General features: G+C 33.4%; 3 protein-coding genes and 1 pseudogene across 3 annotated transcripts; 2 read left to right on the forward strand and 2 right to left on the reverse strand.

Annotated features, from left to right (window-relative positions):
• Nucleotides 1–1831: 1831 nt before the first annotated feature.
• Nucleotides 1832–2908, reverse strand: LOC130825888 (uncharacterized). The gene has a single exon (XM_057691343.1). It carries the CDS (start codon nucleotides 2906–2908, stop codon nucleotides 1832–1834), a length of 1077 nt encoding a protein of 358 aa, XP_057547326.1.
• A 1536-nt stretch (nucleotides 2909–4444) lies between these two features.
• Nucleotides 4445–6496, forward strand: LOC130826015 (xyloglucan endotransglucosylase protein 1-like). The gene is made up of 3 exons (XM_057691487.1): nucleotides 4445–4979; nucleotides 5430–5629; nucleotides 5988–6496. Exons 1-3 carry the CDS (start codon nucleotides 4686–4688, stop codon nucleotides 6346–6348), a joined length of 855 nt encoding a protein of 284 aa, XP_057547470.1. The 5' UTR covers nucleotides 4445–4685; the 3' UTR covers nucleotides 6349–6496.
• An 880-nt stretch (nucleotides 6497–7376) lies between these two features.
• Nucleotides 7377–9370, reverse strand: LOC130826017 (probable xyloglucan endotransglucosylase/hydrolase protein 16; annotated as a pseudogene).
• A 1532-nt stretch (nucleotides 9371–10902) lies between these two features.
• LOC130826018 (putative E3 ubiquitin-protein ligase RF298) lies at nucleotides 10903–16423 on the forward strand. Its single transcript, XM_057691490.1, has 3 exons — nucleotides 10903–11071; nucleotides 11618–13739; nucleotides 15681–16423. The coding sequence occupies exons 2-3, from the start codon at nucleotides 11622–11624 to the stop codon at nucleotides 16221–16223; spliced, it is 2661 nt and encodes an 886-aa protein (XP_057547473.1). The 5' UTR covers nucleotides 10903–11071; nucleotides 11618–11621; the 3' UTR covers nucleotides 16224–16423.
• Nucleotides 16424–16830: the final 407 nt, after the last annotated feature.

Below are 16830 nucleotides of genomic sequence, written 5' to 3' on the forward strand. Positions count from 1 at the left end.
CACCACATGAGGTGGCGGTTTACCATGGACAAAACTGCCACATGAGATGGCGGTTTGCCTTGATCAAACCGCTACTTCATGTGGCGGTTTAGTGCTTAAGGCAAACCGCCATCTCATGTGGCGGTTTTGTATGAAAAATTTACAAAAAAAAAACAAATTTCCACGTGGACGGTATTGTGGGAAATACTTTCCCATTTAATGCAAAGTGAGAATTATTTTTATTTTGGGCAATATAATGGGAAAAGATTCGCTAGTATTAGTTACTATATACTATACTTTATTAAACTGTTGATGATTAAAAATTATAAAAATAAAAAATATCAATAAAATCTACAATGAAATGAATAAAATAAGATTCCACATGATTATGATTTGATACATATAATATATATTAAGAATAAAATAAAAATTAAGAATAATCGTTGAATAGTGCTATTATAAAACCAAATTGAACAATTGTTCTTATTTGAAGGGAGTATAACATTTTAAAAGTACTTCTTTCCAATAATAGAATTTCCTACACGTAAATAGTACTTTAAGTAATGAAGATTAGAGAGGTACACAGTCGGCTTGACAAACCAGATTGGGTATTGATGTATCTGATTGGGTTAATTTTAGTTCTTATGTGCATGGTGCATAAAAATATCTAGAGAGTTTTATTTTTTTTTTTTATATTCAAGATAATTCAAATCAAATAGACTTATACTCAATTTCGATTAATCAGAATTAGGATACCCTCTGGAATTTAAGATTTGTAGGCCTAGACTTGGAAAATCTATGTTAAAAGTAACCTCAACTAACGCAAAATCGACAAGAGATCGTGAATACTGAAGGGAGCTGGGGTCGAGTTTCTACATGTCAATTTTACATGTTTGTAGACCTTTTGACGAAAAAGTCTCTTTGGGTTTGATTGATCTTAGCTCATTTCTTAGATAGAAATCTCCTTTTTATCTATTATCATTATGATTATATTGGAATTATGCTCTCTAAAATATATTACAATATACCGGATAGTGAATATTCCATAGATAATTAGTGAATAAACTAAGAAAAATGGGTAAAAATAATTTTTTATGGACAAATGAAAAAAATGTGTGGATGGAATTAAAAAGTGAGTTGAATGAGTGGATATATGGGCTATGGTGAAAGACAGATTAAAACAAATTTGGTGAAATATATTAGAAAGGAAAGTAAGATAAATTTATTGGGATAAAGCAGAGGAAGTACTCTTTCAATCATCATTACATAAATTATGATAGTATTTGGCAACATAGCGTGTTGGATCATTTTAGCTTATTCAGGTACAAATATACAGTTGGATGATTAAATTATCTGGTGCTAATATTTGGTAAATTAGCTACTTAAAATAATACGTTGTTATGAATATATGAGTTATTTTACAATAAGTTGCTACCACTAACATGTTTAGAATCTACTAATCAAATCAATTAATAAAATCAGCTAATTAAAACAATCACATCAATCAAATATCAATTATTTATTCAACAACCCTTGTGTTTTACTTCTAATTAACAACATTAGTTACCATCAAAATCGATAATGTTTGCCGCTATTAAAAAGATAATACAGGGTTAATAATGGTTATTAACTTATTATCGGTTGTTCCACAAGTTTCAATATTTATTACTTGTATCTTTACTTACCCAACACTTTTCGACAGACGTCAATTATATTATCTTATTTGCTAATTAATGTGACTCATAAACTAATTTTTTTTAATTCTAGGATTAGACTTAAAGAAGTTGAGAGGTCAATGACAACTAAATTTAAAATTTTACATTTTTTATTATTTAAATTGGAGCGAACTGGTTTAAAGACGAAAAGTAAGGAAAGCATAGTTAATAACATAGTCCGTCGAGTAGATGCCAAGCCCACCCCTCTTAATGGGGAGGGTAGCTAACCTCCATAGCCAGTCCCCAAAACCCGGCTCAGAGGCTGTAACAATCTTCTCCAAAGAAGAGCACAAAGCAAGATCAAACTGGACTTGTGTGTCCCCTAACCAATCTGAAGGGCAAGTCCTCAACGCATAAAATAGCCTTCCTACCCCAACACAATAGCGAAGAAGAAGAAGCTCACATTGTAGATCATGGAGTTTGCTAACAGTTGTCATGAGCTCAATGGTTTTAGAAACCCTCTTTAGAGAAAAACCACGACAAAAGCTCTGATCTGTACTCACCGGCCCACCAAGAAGTTTCACCCCTACACAAGGACGAGATATGTTAGGTGGGAAAACCCCGTCCTCTCTACTCCTTGGATCCTCCCTAGGCCAGAAAAGTTCAGTCTTATCCAGATTGAGAAATAAACAACGAGATGGCTCTTCCTCCTTAATAACGTTTAAGGCCTTGGCGACCATAAGGGTATCTCTCACAATAGTGCCATCATCAAGATACCAAGCCTGGAGGTTAAGCTTACAAGACTGATGAATTTTCAAGACCAAGGGGTGTAAAATAAGGGAAAAAAGGAGAGGGCTTAGAGGGTCATCTTGTTGAACACCTTGACAGGACCAGAGAATAGAGTTACTATAATATAGCCGAACAGGTTGCAACATGACACTTGTATCAACTAAGTTGAAAGCATTTTGAAAATCCACCAAGAGCATGGAGATACCAACAACATCACCCTTGCATTCAACAAGCCGGTTAACAGAATTAAGAATAGCCTCACCACCCCCTTGTGTGCTTACTCCAAACTGAAAATCTTCAAAATAGGTGTGCAAGGTTTTCCCAACAATAGAAACGCCAACTTTAGAAACAAGCCTCCACCACACCGTACCAACCACAGTAGGACGAATAACACCCCTTGGCTTAACCAATGGGGTAAGCGGTGGACTTGCTATAAAACCCCCAAACACTGTATCCTTATTATTATTATTATCATCGTATTTCATTTTATAGAATGAAATTTTACAAGAAGTTGGTGGGAAGTTGAGCAACAAGCTGAGCACCCACACCCTTTTAAATAAAAAAGCTAATTTATAATAATAAATAGTAGTATATAATAACTAGCGTCAATTTGTATGCAATTTTTTTAATTGATGCGAATTTCTGTACAACTTCTAATGCTTCAAATAACTTAAAAAACAAATATTTATTTATTCAATAATAAGAAACAGAATAATTATATTTCGGTGGTAGCTTAATAAGACATGTTCACATGTATAACAGGTAGGGGTATGAACATGAACAACAAATAGTAGTAGTGTTGAATTGCCAACCACTTTATTCATAATGTAATTGTAATTAAGTGACCGACTAATTTAGCAAAGACAAATTAATTATTGTCAAAACCTAAAATTATGAGATACCATTATGATCCGTAATCAGCTAATTAATTCCTCCCTTTTTTTTTGAGTGAAATTAATTAATTCCTCCCTTTGTTCCCAAAAAATTACAACAACACATATTTACATGAATATTTAGAAAATTATTGGGACAATTAAATTGTATGAATTATATATAACTACTAAGAGAAAATGAAATAAAATGTGTGAATAAGAATCAAAGAAAGTTGTTAGACATTATCCAAAATAATAATGTTGCAAATTAAAATAGACGGACTGAAATAGAAATATTGGTAAACCCATGGGACTGAGGAAGTAACTAATATTGCTACTCATACCTTGATAATCTTATTATTGAGTTCATTGAAAGACAAAAATTATAATCTTAATTAGAAATTCTAATTTAACTACTGAATTGGACTAAATTTATTTTTATCAAATGAGAAGTTTGAGAATAGTAGATGTAGAATTGAATTTTTTCTCGATTAGAGTATGTATTGTCTTAAAAGAAATTTAGGTTTGATTCTCTATTACTTGACCCACTTGACTTTTTGACTCTTAAAAGCCACATATGTTTTTGTGGGGTCAGTTGACCCCACTTGACTTATTCGACTCTTAAAAATATATGTATATTTTTCATTTATAAAACAGGAAAAATAAAATAAAGTTATTATATTGTTCACACTTGACATAACTAACTTGTTTAACCAGCTGATTTTATTGACTTTGACTTTGACTTTATGACACCACTTAATACATTGTCTGGCTCTACCATTGCATGTAACCAAAAAAAAGTATTTGGGTGTTTAATTGACCAATGACTGATAGTTGATTCGAGTGGTTGATTTAATCCAACTTATTTGACCAACTTATATTAAGCATGTTTCTAAAAGCAGTTTATTCAAAAAAAAAAGTTAATTTGTAACAACACGATATTTCAATTAACTAATTTACCAAATATCAAAATTAGACAATTTTACCATCTAATTATCAATTTATGTCAAAATAAGCTAAAAAAATCTATAAATTATTTAACAAAATGGAAAAACAAAACTATATTTTTGGGCCAATAGTATTATGACTCATAAAAAGTCGTTAAGTTAGTTTAGCATTATTCAGAAGTATTACACACTAATTTCCAGCTTTATGCTCACAATTCCACAATTGTTGGGTCAGATGCTCTCCGCAAGTCACTGCCGTAGGAAACTGCTTTTCAATTACATGCCATGTGCTTACCGAGATCCTTACGGTCTTCAACAAATTATTTTTTCCTTTTTATATCCCAAAAATTTATGTATATATATAATACACCTTCCTAAATCATCTTAATCACACAAATAAGAATTAAACACATAATTATCCATTAATCCTATCTCTAATTATCATGATATTTTCTTCAAATGGGCACCATATGGTGCTTAAGCTAGTTATTGTAGTTGTTCTAATGGTATTGAGTTCTACTGCCTATGGAGCAGGCAGTTTTTACGACGAGTTCGACCCTACATTTGGTGATCATAGAGTTCAGATTTCGGGTCCTGGTAATCGGGACCTTTCGCTTACCTTAGACCAATATTCGGGTTCAGGATTTCGATCTAAGAAGGAATTTTTGTATGGAAGGATTGATATGCAAATAAAGCTCATTGCCGGTGACTCAGCTGGCACTGTCACTACCTTTTATGTAAGTAACTTTTGTAATTCACTTTGCCTAATTTTTTTTATTATATATTTATGGAAGGACTTAGGATTTAAAAATACTAATAGCACCAAAACTACACATTGACCACCCAAAAAGACAAAAACACCATTCCGGACCAATATCTAGTAATTTGAAACTATATCACTTAGGTACTTATCATCTTCAAATATACGTGGAACACACTAAATCTTAGAAAAAGAAACTATTGAAAAAACATACTCCTATGAAAATTCAAAGTGCAACAAACTGTTAAAGTATATAATATTATTACATATACATAATAATTCACATCCGACTAACACATTTACACATATATAAACATTATATAAGCAGTTTAATGCTCGTAATATTTGACTTCTTTAAGCAATTATTGACGATAAATTTTTACTAATATGTATATATTGTAACTACTTTTGGCATTGGTATTTGCAGTTAACATCGGATCAAAGTACAGGAATACATGATGAAATTGATTTTGAATTCCTTGGAAATTCAAGTGGGCACCCTTACACTGTCCACACTAATGTGTTTAGCCAAGGTCAAGGCAACAGGGAGCAACAATTTCACCTTTGGTTTGACCCATCTAAGGCCTTTCATACCTATTCCATTGTTTGGAACCCTAAACTCATCATGTAAGTATATATAAAGTGTCCAACACTAAATTAATTATTATACAATATTTTTTTTATTACAGGATAGGCTAAGAAAAGGGAAAGAGATAGGGAAAATTTGATTCTAGGGTCATGTCTAGAAAATGTCATACTTGCTACATATTCATACAATTAAATAATAATTTTTCTTAATAGGGGCGAATTCAGGATATTAGTATAGGATGGACTGAACACTTATCTTTACATCTGTCATGTATGAAATCACATTGCATTCCATTTTTTGAGTTATTTGTCACAGTATACAATATTAATAAGTTTTTATTCAAATGAGCTGATAGTAATTTTTAATTATCTCACCCATAATTTTCACCTTTGATAGGTTTTTGGTGGACAATATACCACTGAGAGTATTCAGAAACTACGAGAATCATGGAATTATGTTCTTCCCTAAGAATCAAAGGCAAAGAATATATGCTAGTCTTTGGGAAGCCGACGATTGGGCAACACAAGGTGGTCGAGTCAAGACTGATTGGTCTAAAGCTCCATTCAAAGCTTACTATCGTAACTTCAACATTGATACCTCAGACAAAGGAGCATGGAAAACCCATGATCTTGATGAAAATAGTAGGAGAAGATTGAGATGGGTTCAAAAGAACTATATGATTTATGATTATTGTAGTGATTGGAAGAGATTTTCTCAATCTTTTCCTCCTGAGTGCAAAAATTCCAAATTTAATTAAGGGGTCTCTCAAGCAAATGCAAATTCAGGATAAAAGTATGAAGTGGGCCACAGACTCACGTTTATATGCGTTGAACTGATCCAGTTTTCATTCTTCTATTTTATATGTTACGAAATTCATTATTAATATGATTGGCTATGTATTGGTGTAATTTAATTCATTTGATTTCATATTTGTATTCTCTATTATTCAATAATAATAATAATAATAATAATTCTTTCTATTCATTGCTTACAAATGTTGGAACTTAATAATTCTTTGATCACTAATTTATATCTAATAATCCATTACTATAATTATTAGAGTTTCCAAAAATAGAGGGGACCAAATTTTTCTTATCATCGTTATAAAAAGATTTTTAAGAAATGGGGTAAATAATGCCTAAAATATAGGATATTTAAGCGATTTTATTATTTTTATAATGAAACAAACGAGAATTACGACTTAAACATAGAGTTAGTAAAATTGGGGAACATATATCTCATATATATACCATATATTTTCATTGAAATAGAGGAACGCAATACAAATTTAAATGTTCAATAAAGCAATAATCCAACCAACAATGAAGTAGAATACATACTAGCAGATCTACATTTTAGTATCAATTATGCCTAATATTTTTCTTGCCAAATTTAAGGTAATACATCCAATTTTTTGAGCCCAAATTCTTACAATTTATTTGGGCCTAGCTTAGCTCAATTTAGAGTCAGTTAAGATTTGAGATGCAAAAAAGTAGCCAAGCCCAATTATCTCATCTTTACTTGCATTGTGTAGTTATGCAATTAATTGAGATTAAAAATATAAATCAATGGTGGAGAATTTAGGCTCGTACCTACAAACCTATTAATAATGAATTGTTTAATATATAACAAAGAAAAACAGTATATACACATATATATATATATATAGATGAGTATCTGACTCATCCTGTACTATTATCCTAGATTCAACCATGTATATGAAGATGAAGCATTTGTATGTATATAAGTATTAATAATTTATCTCATTCTATGCAATTTCCCAAAATAAAGAAACAAAATCAACCACATACAACATCATCCAAAAACAAATTACAACAAAATTAGTGATATATTACCCAATTAATACAAAATAAGAACATACAAAACCCTTAGGCTTAGCCTAAACCCTAGATCTTTTGCATTCAGGAGGAAAACCTTGAGAGAATCTCTTCAAATCAGCACAATAATCATATATCATAAAATACTTTTGAACCCACCTAAGTCTCCTTCTACCCCATGCATTGAGATCATGTGTTCTCCATGCACCGCGTGTCATGCTCTTATTAGTCGACGCATCAGAGTCGACAAATACATCTTTCCTAGCTTCTCTAGGGGTGGCGCTATCAATGTTAAAGTTCCGATAGTAGGCGGTGAATGGAGCTTTCGACCAATCGGTCTTCACTAAACCACTTTGTGTAGCCCAATCGTCAGCATTCCATAAGCTTGAGTACATTCTCATAGGTTGGTTTTTTGGAAATGGGACTCCAATGTTCTCATGGTTTCTAAATACTCTTAAGGGTGTTTCATCAACCAAAAACCTACACATCCAATGTTGAAAATATTATGAGTTGCCATATTTAGCATAAAAAATCAGTTTAAACTTAAAAATTATATATATACAATGATGGATCTAGCTAGAAAATTAATTGCTAAGTCAAAATTTTATTGTATTGCATGCATTGTGTTATTTTTCTTAGGTGAAAGTATTAGTTAGAGAATCTCTACAGTCTAAGTAAATGGTTAGAATCAAATTATATTACAAAGATGAAAGAAAAATTCCTCAGCGACTAGGCTAATTTATGATTCTGAGAATCTATTTATGAATATTATTCAAGTTTCTAAATGGGTATAACATGCATGGTGTTAAGAAAACATTATACTTCCATTAGACACATTTAATTAATAGTACTTACATGATGAGTTTTGAGTTCCAAACAATGGAATAAGTATGGAAGTTTTTTGTAGGATCAAACCAAAGGTGGAATTGTTGTTCTCTATTGCCTTTCCCTTGGCTAAACACATTAGTGTGAAGTGAATAAGGTTGGCCACTAACATATCCCAAGAACTCAAAGTCGATTTCATCATGTGTGCCCGTACTTTGATCAGAAGACAACTACAAAAAATATGTTATACAATACATCAACAACATATAATATCAAAAACATTCAATCTAACTATATTTATTACTATATCTACTCAATAATATTGGTTTAGTTCGGTACGATAATTATCTACTTAGTCAATCTGAGGCAAAGCTAAGACTTTAGATGAGAAGGCAAAGTTTTTCATGTCGATGTACAAAAAAGATTTGTAGATGATGAGGTTGAAAATTGTCAAAAGTATTGAGTATTTGAGTCGTAATTTTACGTTGGCGGTAAAATCTAGAAGTATTGACTTTAACATAAGAGTTGAAAAATTATGGCTAAATAAATATCACATATATACTAAATTTTCACTGATTTTTGAGGATGGGTCATGAGTCATGACCGATCTAGTCATGATCGATCTTTACCTACTAATTCTATGTATATTACTAGCTATCATTCTATTTATAATGGTTGTATGTAATCTATATAATACTCTCCTTTTTTATTCAGATTTAAAACGTACAATAAATATAAGAGCATTCACAGGCAAACATAGGCCCTTCACCTTTATATATTATTCTAAAAATATAAAGTATATATTAACATAAAAGTTACAAGAAGACTTACATAAAATGTAGTGATAGTACCGGCAAAATCACCAAGAACAAGTCTCAATTGCATATCGAACCTCCCGAATAAATATTGTTTTTCAGATCGAAACCCAGATCCAGAATACTTGTCCAAAGATAAGGAAAGAACTTGACTACCTTGAGCGAAAGTTCTAACTCCATTAGCACCAAGTTTTTTCGAATTCTTCATTGGAGTTTGGCCCATATGCAACACGAGTGTAAGCAACCAACACAATAACACAAACAATATTAAGCAAATTCATATTATTATTTGATAAAGCTGAATATTATTTAGATATTATGATATATAATTATGGTATGTTTTGTGGAATTATAAATGTGTTTGTCAAGACTAAGACTCAAAGAGAAAGGGCCCATAAGAGACGCGGAAGCACTAACTGGACTATAGGAGAATTAGCTGGCTATTCACTAAAATTAGACATACTTGATTTGTAGTATTGTAGTCTTCATTATTTTATGCTATGTTCTACGTATGTATTGAGATTGTAGGGTCCCTTCCATATGATTAGTAGAGATGAAAGTGGGTTGGGCTTGCACATAGGCTGCCTACGTACGACATAGCTTGGGCTTGGCCCGATTTGACTAGAACCTTAGCATGATATGGCATGGGCTGTGGCCTTGTGGGCTTACCACAGACAATAAAATGGGAGATAGCATGTCCCACCTCGTGGCAAGAGGGAGGCCTAGGGTTATGATTAGGGGTATTCAATGAGTCGGATACAGACTGAATTAGGGTTAAATAATTATGGATTGAGTTAGATAAGTGCACTGTAAACTTAATATGGGCTTCACTAGAGATTATTATAATCCTCACTAATTAATTTATAATAATTAAATCATCATTCATGATAATTACGTAAGGGCTAAAAACTATTGTAATCAATTATACTATTTATAGAGGTTTGTTTTTGGCTCTTATTAAGCCCTTTTATAACTTACTAGTTACTCCATTTTAATTGTATTAGAGTTTGTTTTTGATCTAGCTCTTACAATAATACCCTTCTAAAACAGACCGAATAAGGGCTAAAAATGAAAGTCTGAACCGTTGAACACCCTAGTCATGATCAGGCACTGAACTGGCTTAGTTAGCACGACACATGACACCATATATAAAACTATTTTAATTTTTAAAATACAAATATATAATTATATATTAGTAGTATAATGTATAATGTATGATTTTATATATTTTTGGCATATTTTTTCACATTTATGTATTTTTTATGTGATTTTATATTAAATTTATTAAATTTATTTATTCGCATTCATGTATTTTTTATGTGTTTTTATATTAAATTAAATTTATATAATTATATTATTAAGATTCAAATTAGTTTAACACGTGCATACCATGAGAACTTATCCAATAATTATAAAATTAAAAAACTTTCATGCATTAATTATATAAGAATGCATTATATATTACTCTTAATATTCCTTTTGTGCAAAGAATTAACGCTTTTTTCCTTTTAGTTATCTCAATTGAATCTAACCAATTTCTAGTCTCAATCATAATACAAACTACTTTTTAATTTTCATCTATACATTTATTTCATTTTCCTCTAACATATATTTTTTTATCACTTGTACTCACTTTAATAATTAAATTTAATCATATATAAACTTAGAGCTATTTTTTTGAAATGGATAGAGTAATAAATGAGAATAAAAATAATTCCATTAAAATAGGAAAAATATCAAACACAACAAAATCTTCACTCAAAAAAGATGCAAAAATGATGTAAAAATGTGGAATATTAGAAGCACTAAGAAATAGGAGTAAGAATACATATTACATTGGGGTCATATGCTAAACTCTCCCTATTCCATTTGCTTTGTTCTTTCGCCACCAAAGCCTTTATTTTTCTTTTATTTTTGCGGTCCTCAATCACACCTTTCACCATTCCACCTACAATTTTCTCCCCAGAACCTTCATCTTTCAGCTCTGCGTTTTTTTGATCTGGTACTTAATATTTTTTTCCCTTTTCTTCATTTTTTCTTGTGATTATCAATTGGGTTCTTCTCGTTTTGTTGAATTTCTGATTGTTTTTACGCGATTTTTGGGATCAATCTGTACTTGCTTTGAATCTTTGTTATACCCTTTTATTTCAATTTAGTCGATTCTTGATTCACTGTATACTTGATGCTTTAACATCATTAATCAGTTTAATTTTTTGGGTATTGGATAAAGTTTGAATTTTTTGTCAATGGTGTTGAAAGATTGCTTAATCTAATCCATTTGTTAGTGATATTTGATAGGTTGTTTGATTTTTTATGTTTGATGATTGATTATGAAGTGATTTTCTTGCTGGGTGCTTCTTCTTTTATACATAAATATAATCTTAGTTGTTTTTGGATCAATTCTTGATTGCTCATGGTAGTGAGAATTTTGGATAATAGTGTATTAGTGTTTGATTGATTGTTTAAAGATAGTTTTACATAATTTATTGGAGGAATATGTTAGAATCTGATGAAATGTAGTTGTTTATTTGGTTGTTTTACTGAGCAGTTAAATGATGGCATCAATGGTACCAAAAGCAAGTACTAGTTCTTGTAATCCATTATCCCCTATGTCTGTTCAAGAGAAAGGAAGTAGGAATAAGCGAAAATTTCGTGCTGATCCTCCGATAAGTGACCCTAATAAGATTTTACCCTCCGCGTTAAATGATGGACCAAATTATGAATTTTCAGCTGAGAAATTTGATATGGGAGCTAGTCATAGTCATTCACCTAGTTCTTGCTATCTTTGTAGCTTATATCAAGACCATTCAGATAGTTTAAAACTTGACCTTGGATTGTCTAGTGCTAATATTGGGAGTTCGGGTGAGGTGGATTCTAGTTGTCCAATTGACGAAACGGAAAATGATGTGTTTCAAGAAGTTGATTGGAGTGATGTTACTGAACGTCAGCTAGAGGAACTTATTTTGAGCAATTTAGACGTTATTTATAAGAGTGCAATTAGGAAGATTGTTGCATGTGGATACACCGAAGAAGTTTCTACCAGGGCTGTTTTGAGGTCTGATCTTTGTTATGGGTCTAAGGATATTGTATCGAATATTGTGGATAATGCTTTGGTATTTTTGAGGAATGGACAAGTTTCTAGTTCTTTAGGGGTGCAATTTTTCGAGGATCTACAACAGATGGAGAAGTATATATTGGCAGAATTGGTACGTGCACTCCAAAAGGTTAAGCCTTTCTTTAGCACTGGAGATGCAATGTGGTGTTTGCTAATATGTGACATGAATTTTTCACGTGCCTGTGCCATGGATAGTGACGGCTCTCCAAATGGTAGTTCCTCGAGGCCTCCTCAGGCCGAGGTCAAAGCGGAGTCTAAAAGTGCTGAAACGAGTCTTCCTAGTCTATCTAAAGCAGTTTTGACAATGCCATGTAACGTAAATCAGACTGACTCAGTTTCCGGAGTTCCTAGCCTTGCAAAACCGAAAAATTCTCATGTTCTGGATGGTCCAACAATAGAGAAAGGCGGTTCAGCGTCTTCAACACCAAATGCTGTAGATAAGCCTTTCAGTGCAGTAAGTATATCACGCTCACTTTCCCTGGACGAAAAGTTTGTGTCAGGCAGGAGAATGCATTCTAGCAGTACAAAGAGAGAATCTACACTTCGACAGAAACCTCTACATCTGGAGAAAACCTACAGGTCCCATGGCGGAAAAGGGTTTAGAACTGCGAAGCACAGTGGTTATATTTTGGATAAAAAAATCAGGTCCGCATCAGATTCAGCCGGTCTTAACTTGAAGAGTGCCTCCCTGAAGATTAGTAAAGCAATGGCAATGGGATTGGAATTGGCCCATGAAAATGAAAGTCTTAGTTTCCCCGCCGCCTGTCCTACCCTTTCTTCCTCTTCTTCTCCATTTAGGGTAGATGCTCCAACTACTGTTTCCCAAATTCCCAAAACTGATCATACACCAACAATTCCAGTTTCCAAAACCAAGCCATCTGTGTCAGCTGCTGACACTGAACTCTCGCTGTCGCTGTCAACAAAAGGTAATCCTCCGCAGACAAATTCTAGCTGTAATGCTGAAGCTTCTATTCCTAGCACTGCTGTGATAACATTTGATAAGTCTCTGGCTCGGTGGGTGCCACAAGATAAAAAAGATGAGATGATTATAAAGCTGTTGCCAAGGATTCAGAAGCTAGAACACCAGCTTACGGAATGGACGGAGTGGGTGAACCAGAAGGTAATGCAAGCTACACGAAGGCTTAGCGAGGACATAGCTGAGTTAAAGACTTTGAGACAAGAAAAGGAGGAAGTGGAACAGCTTGAAAAGGAGAAGCAAACATTAGAGGAGAGCACCGTGAAAAAGCTTTCTGAGATGGAGAATGCATTGGGTAAGGCTGGTGGACAAGTTGACCGAGCCAATGCTGCTGTTCGGAGACTCGAGATGGAGAATGCAGCACTCAGGCAGGAGATGGTAGCTGCCAAATTATGTGCAGCAGAGTCTGCTGCAAGCTGTCAGGAGGTCTCAATGCGAGAGAAGAAAACTTTGATGAAGTTTCAGTCATGGGAAAAACAAAAGAGCTTGTTTCTGGAGGAGCTTGCAGCCGAGAAACGGAAGTTGTCTCAGCTTGAGCAGGAATTTGAACAAGCTAAAGATTTTTACAGTCAGCTTGAGGTATGTTCTTTTACAGATTGTATTTCTTAATTTGTGTTTTTTCCTACTAGTTGAATTGAAGGCTAAAATGTTGTGTGTGCAAGCATGTGTTTCTAGGATATTTTTTGTAAAGGTTCATGCGATGTAGTCGGTATAAAACTACTACATAATGGTGCCGTGCTTTGTGAAACATGGTAGTATAACTTTTGCAAGCTTAAAAGCTAGGGCTTAGTAGCCATACTAGTTTCAGTCAAAATGGAAAACTCTCGAGAAATAGTGCAAAAACGTAAGAAAGTGAAGCAAATCATTTTCCATTTTGTCTAACATCAGCAAAATTTCCCTTAGTCTTTAAGGTTGTGATTACCCATTAAAAAGTATGGGGGCTTGCCGTCAACGAAGCAGGATGAGTGAACATGATTTTTGTCATTGATAGTCGCTAAAACCAGTCCAACTCCTTGAATCTAATTTTAATATTCGTTCTGAAGTGAATTTTTTCTCCGGTCTATTATTGTTATAGTTCTATACTTCTATTGAAATTGAACCATTAATTCAAATTCAACTGCTCACTTGCCTGAATTTTGTTTTCTGATTCATTTCATGGTTGGTGACGCCATATTCTGAGTCATTATGGCTTTGAAGAATCACTGGCGTAACGATGCGACATCCTGCCTGAATTTACTGCTCACTTGACTCTCCCTGTGTCTTCTATCTTGTCTAGAGACATTCTTAAATAAAATAAAACTGTTGCAGGAATTGTGTTTTCAACCGCTCTATCAGTTTACTTTGATCACTTCTACTTGAATATTCAAGAAATGAGGTTTTTTGGTTTTTGACACGAATCAGCTTGGAGGACTTAATATGCTTCATTTTAAACTCTTCCGTATTACTCACCATGTCCACTTTAAAATTTTCATTCCTAGCATGCGCATGAGGAGGCCCTTCTCATTCAATCATTATTGTAGATGTTTTGGAAATTTTATTCCAAATGGCAAGTCTGCATAAAGATTTTGGCGTTCTTTTTCTTCTACTTAATCTTTTTCAAGGTGATGCCCTGATCCGAGCGTGCCACTACTTTGAAGTCTTCTAGCCCTATCTGTTCGAAGAATGCACTTCACCGTGCTCCATTTCTGTATGTTTAGCGGTTTTGTTGCTTATTATATCATCTACATCCTTATCAAATGTCAATTAGACCTTTTGAATCTTTCCCATATTCTATTTGTCTCATCTACCTATATCATTCTATTTTTTTTAATATTAGAGGTAGACATAGGCCCTTTTGGAGGCATGTTGTCTTGTGGCCTTGTGGGAGGCATAGAGACGTCTGTGGGATTCAATTCAGTGAGGTCTCCTTTCTTTAGGAGTACAACAACATGCAATTACGCCAATGCCAAATAGCTTCAGCCTCGGCAGGGTTTTTATTACTAGTAATAGAATAGTATCTTTAGCAAGGTTTCTCATACATTTTGTTCATTATTACTGTTGTAAAGGCTTTCAAAATGCAGTTCTCTAAGGTATCTGAATGCTTCTTCAGTTATTAGATCATGAGGGACATTGACCGAAGGTTAGTCTCTTGGGGTAACACCATTTCGATTCCTTCTAGTTGATTGGAATGAAAAGGATGTGATCTTGATTGATATTTTAAGTAAAATATGTCATACTCCTCCATTTTTTTGCCTAATCATTATGATTAATTTCGAGGACTCCATAGTTAAAATTGTGGGTCCATCATGCCATTTGGTTTTGGATTGTGTTTGAATGAAAAATTACTAGGTATGTGCTTTTCGTAGAATGACGAACAAAAGGATAAAATCTGTACTTCCATCATCAGATGAAAAGAAAAGAAAAGAATTGTAGTATTTATATACATACTTGGTGAATACTAATTACTGTTCTATGATAGAAGAATTTATCTGTTGTTCTTGCCTTTTTGTATTCTGATAGCCTAGGTGAAAAACTTTACAGGGTCGAATGAGGCAGGAGGAGAAATTGAAGGAAGAATTACTCAATCAAGCGAACTTGATAAGAAAAGAAAGAGAACAACTCGAGGCATCTGCAAAGTCAAAGGAGGACGCCATAAGACTAAAAGCCGAAGCAAATTTTCGGAGGTATAAAGAAGATATTATAAAGCTCGAGAAAGAAATCTCTCAGTTGAGACTCAAGACCGATTCATCAAAGATAGCAGCTCTGAAGCGAGGCATAGACGGAGGTTTCGCAAACAGGCTGACAGATCCCCAAAGTTCCCCCGACGCTAAGGAATCCTGGGATTCGAATAAGTCCAAAACAGCAAACGTGTTTCGGGATATCTCGGCTTCCGGAGGCGTAAAACGAGAAAGGGAGTGCGTGATGTGCCTCTCAGAAGAGATGTCGGTAGTGTTTCTTCCGTGTGCACATCAAGTGGTTTGCAAAATGTGCAATGACCTTCATGAGAAACAAGGCATGAATGATTGTCCTTCGTGTAGGAGTCCGATAGCAAGGCGTATTTGCGTGCGTTTTGCTCGGGCGTAAGTCGTAACCTTAAGCTTAATACAACTTCCTGAATATACAACTGTCAGAGTGTTGTTGATTACGGAGACAAATGTTTTGGAATAAATAACAGAGCAATCTAAACTATTGAGCTCAAAAGGTTTATAGAAGTACTCCATATTGATATAGCTTGCAATTTGCATTATGAAATGAAAATTTAAAGGGGTTTATTTATGGTTATACCATGTTTTTATTGACTATGGTTATACCAATTGATGCTTATTTCTCTGAATCTTGGGATGGTTTTATTTCTTTCTACACGCTGTGCATTATACGGGTTTCTGTATTAGTTTAGTTTATATTCTCTTAAACTAATTCAATATTCTTACATAATTTGGACTAATGGAGTATTACATTCACTAGTTGAGAAGATTTTTGCCACCGGAAGACATATAGTTTATGACTCAATATTCAATCTTAATGCTTTTTATCTTTTATTTTATTTTTCAAGCACAAAATTTATCAGCAATTGACAATATGGGCCAAAGGCCCATAGTTGTAATCATGCTTACTTCTCTAAGCATCAAAATTTTGACCCAATCAAATATAAAACTTTGTCTAAAAAAGATGATACTTACTTTAATTGCTA

This window comes from Amaranthus tricolor, chromosome 10 (assembly GCF_026212465.1).
Source record: "Amaranthus tricolor cultivar Red isolate AtriRed21 chromosome 10, ASM2621246v1, whole genome shotgun sequence".
NCBI classification, from domain to species: domain Eukaryota; kingdom Viridiplantae; phylum Streptophyta; class Magnoliopsida; order Caryophyllales; family Amaranthaceae; genus Amaranthus; species Amaranthus tricolor.

Excerpts from the sequence above, each read along its gene's own strand:
- LOC130825888 (XM_057691343.1), bottom strand. The coding sequence starts at position 2,908 with ATGAAATACGATGATAATAATAATAATAAGGATACAGTGTTTGGGGGT.
- LOC130826015 (XM_057691487.1), top strand. The coding sequence starts at position 4,686 with ATGATATTTTCTTCAAATGGGCACCATATGGTGCTTAAGCTAGTTATT. Across the intron at positions 4,980-5,429 it reads GCACTGTCACTACCTTTTAT|TTAACATCGGATCAAAGTAC; the intron begins GTAAGTAACTTT and ends TGGTATTTGCAG. Across the intron at positions 5,630-5,987 it reads TGGAACCCTAAACTCATCAT|GTTTTTGGTGGACAATATAC; the intron begins GTAAGTATATAT and ends CACCTTTGATAG.
- LOC130826018 (XM_057691490.1), top strand. The coding sequence starts at position 11,622 with ATGATGGCATCAATGGTACCAAAAGCAAGTACTAGTTCTTGTAATCCA. Across the intron at positions 13,740-15,680 it reads ATTTTTACAGTCAGCTTGAG|GGTCGAATGAGGCAGGAGGA; the intron begins GTATGTTCTTTT and ends AAAACTTTACAG.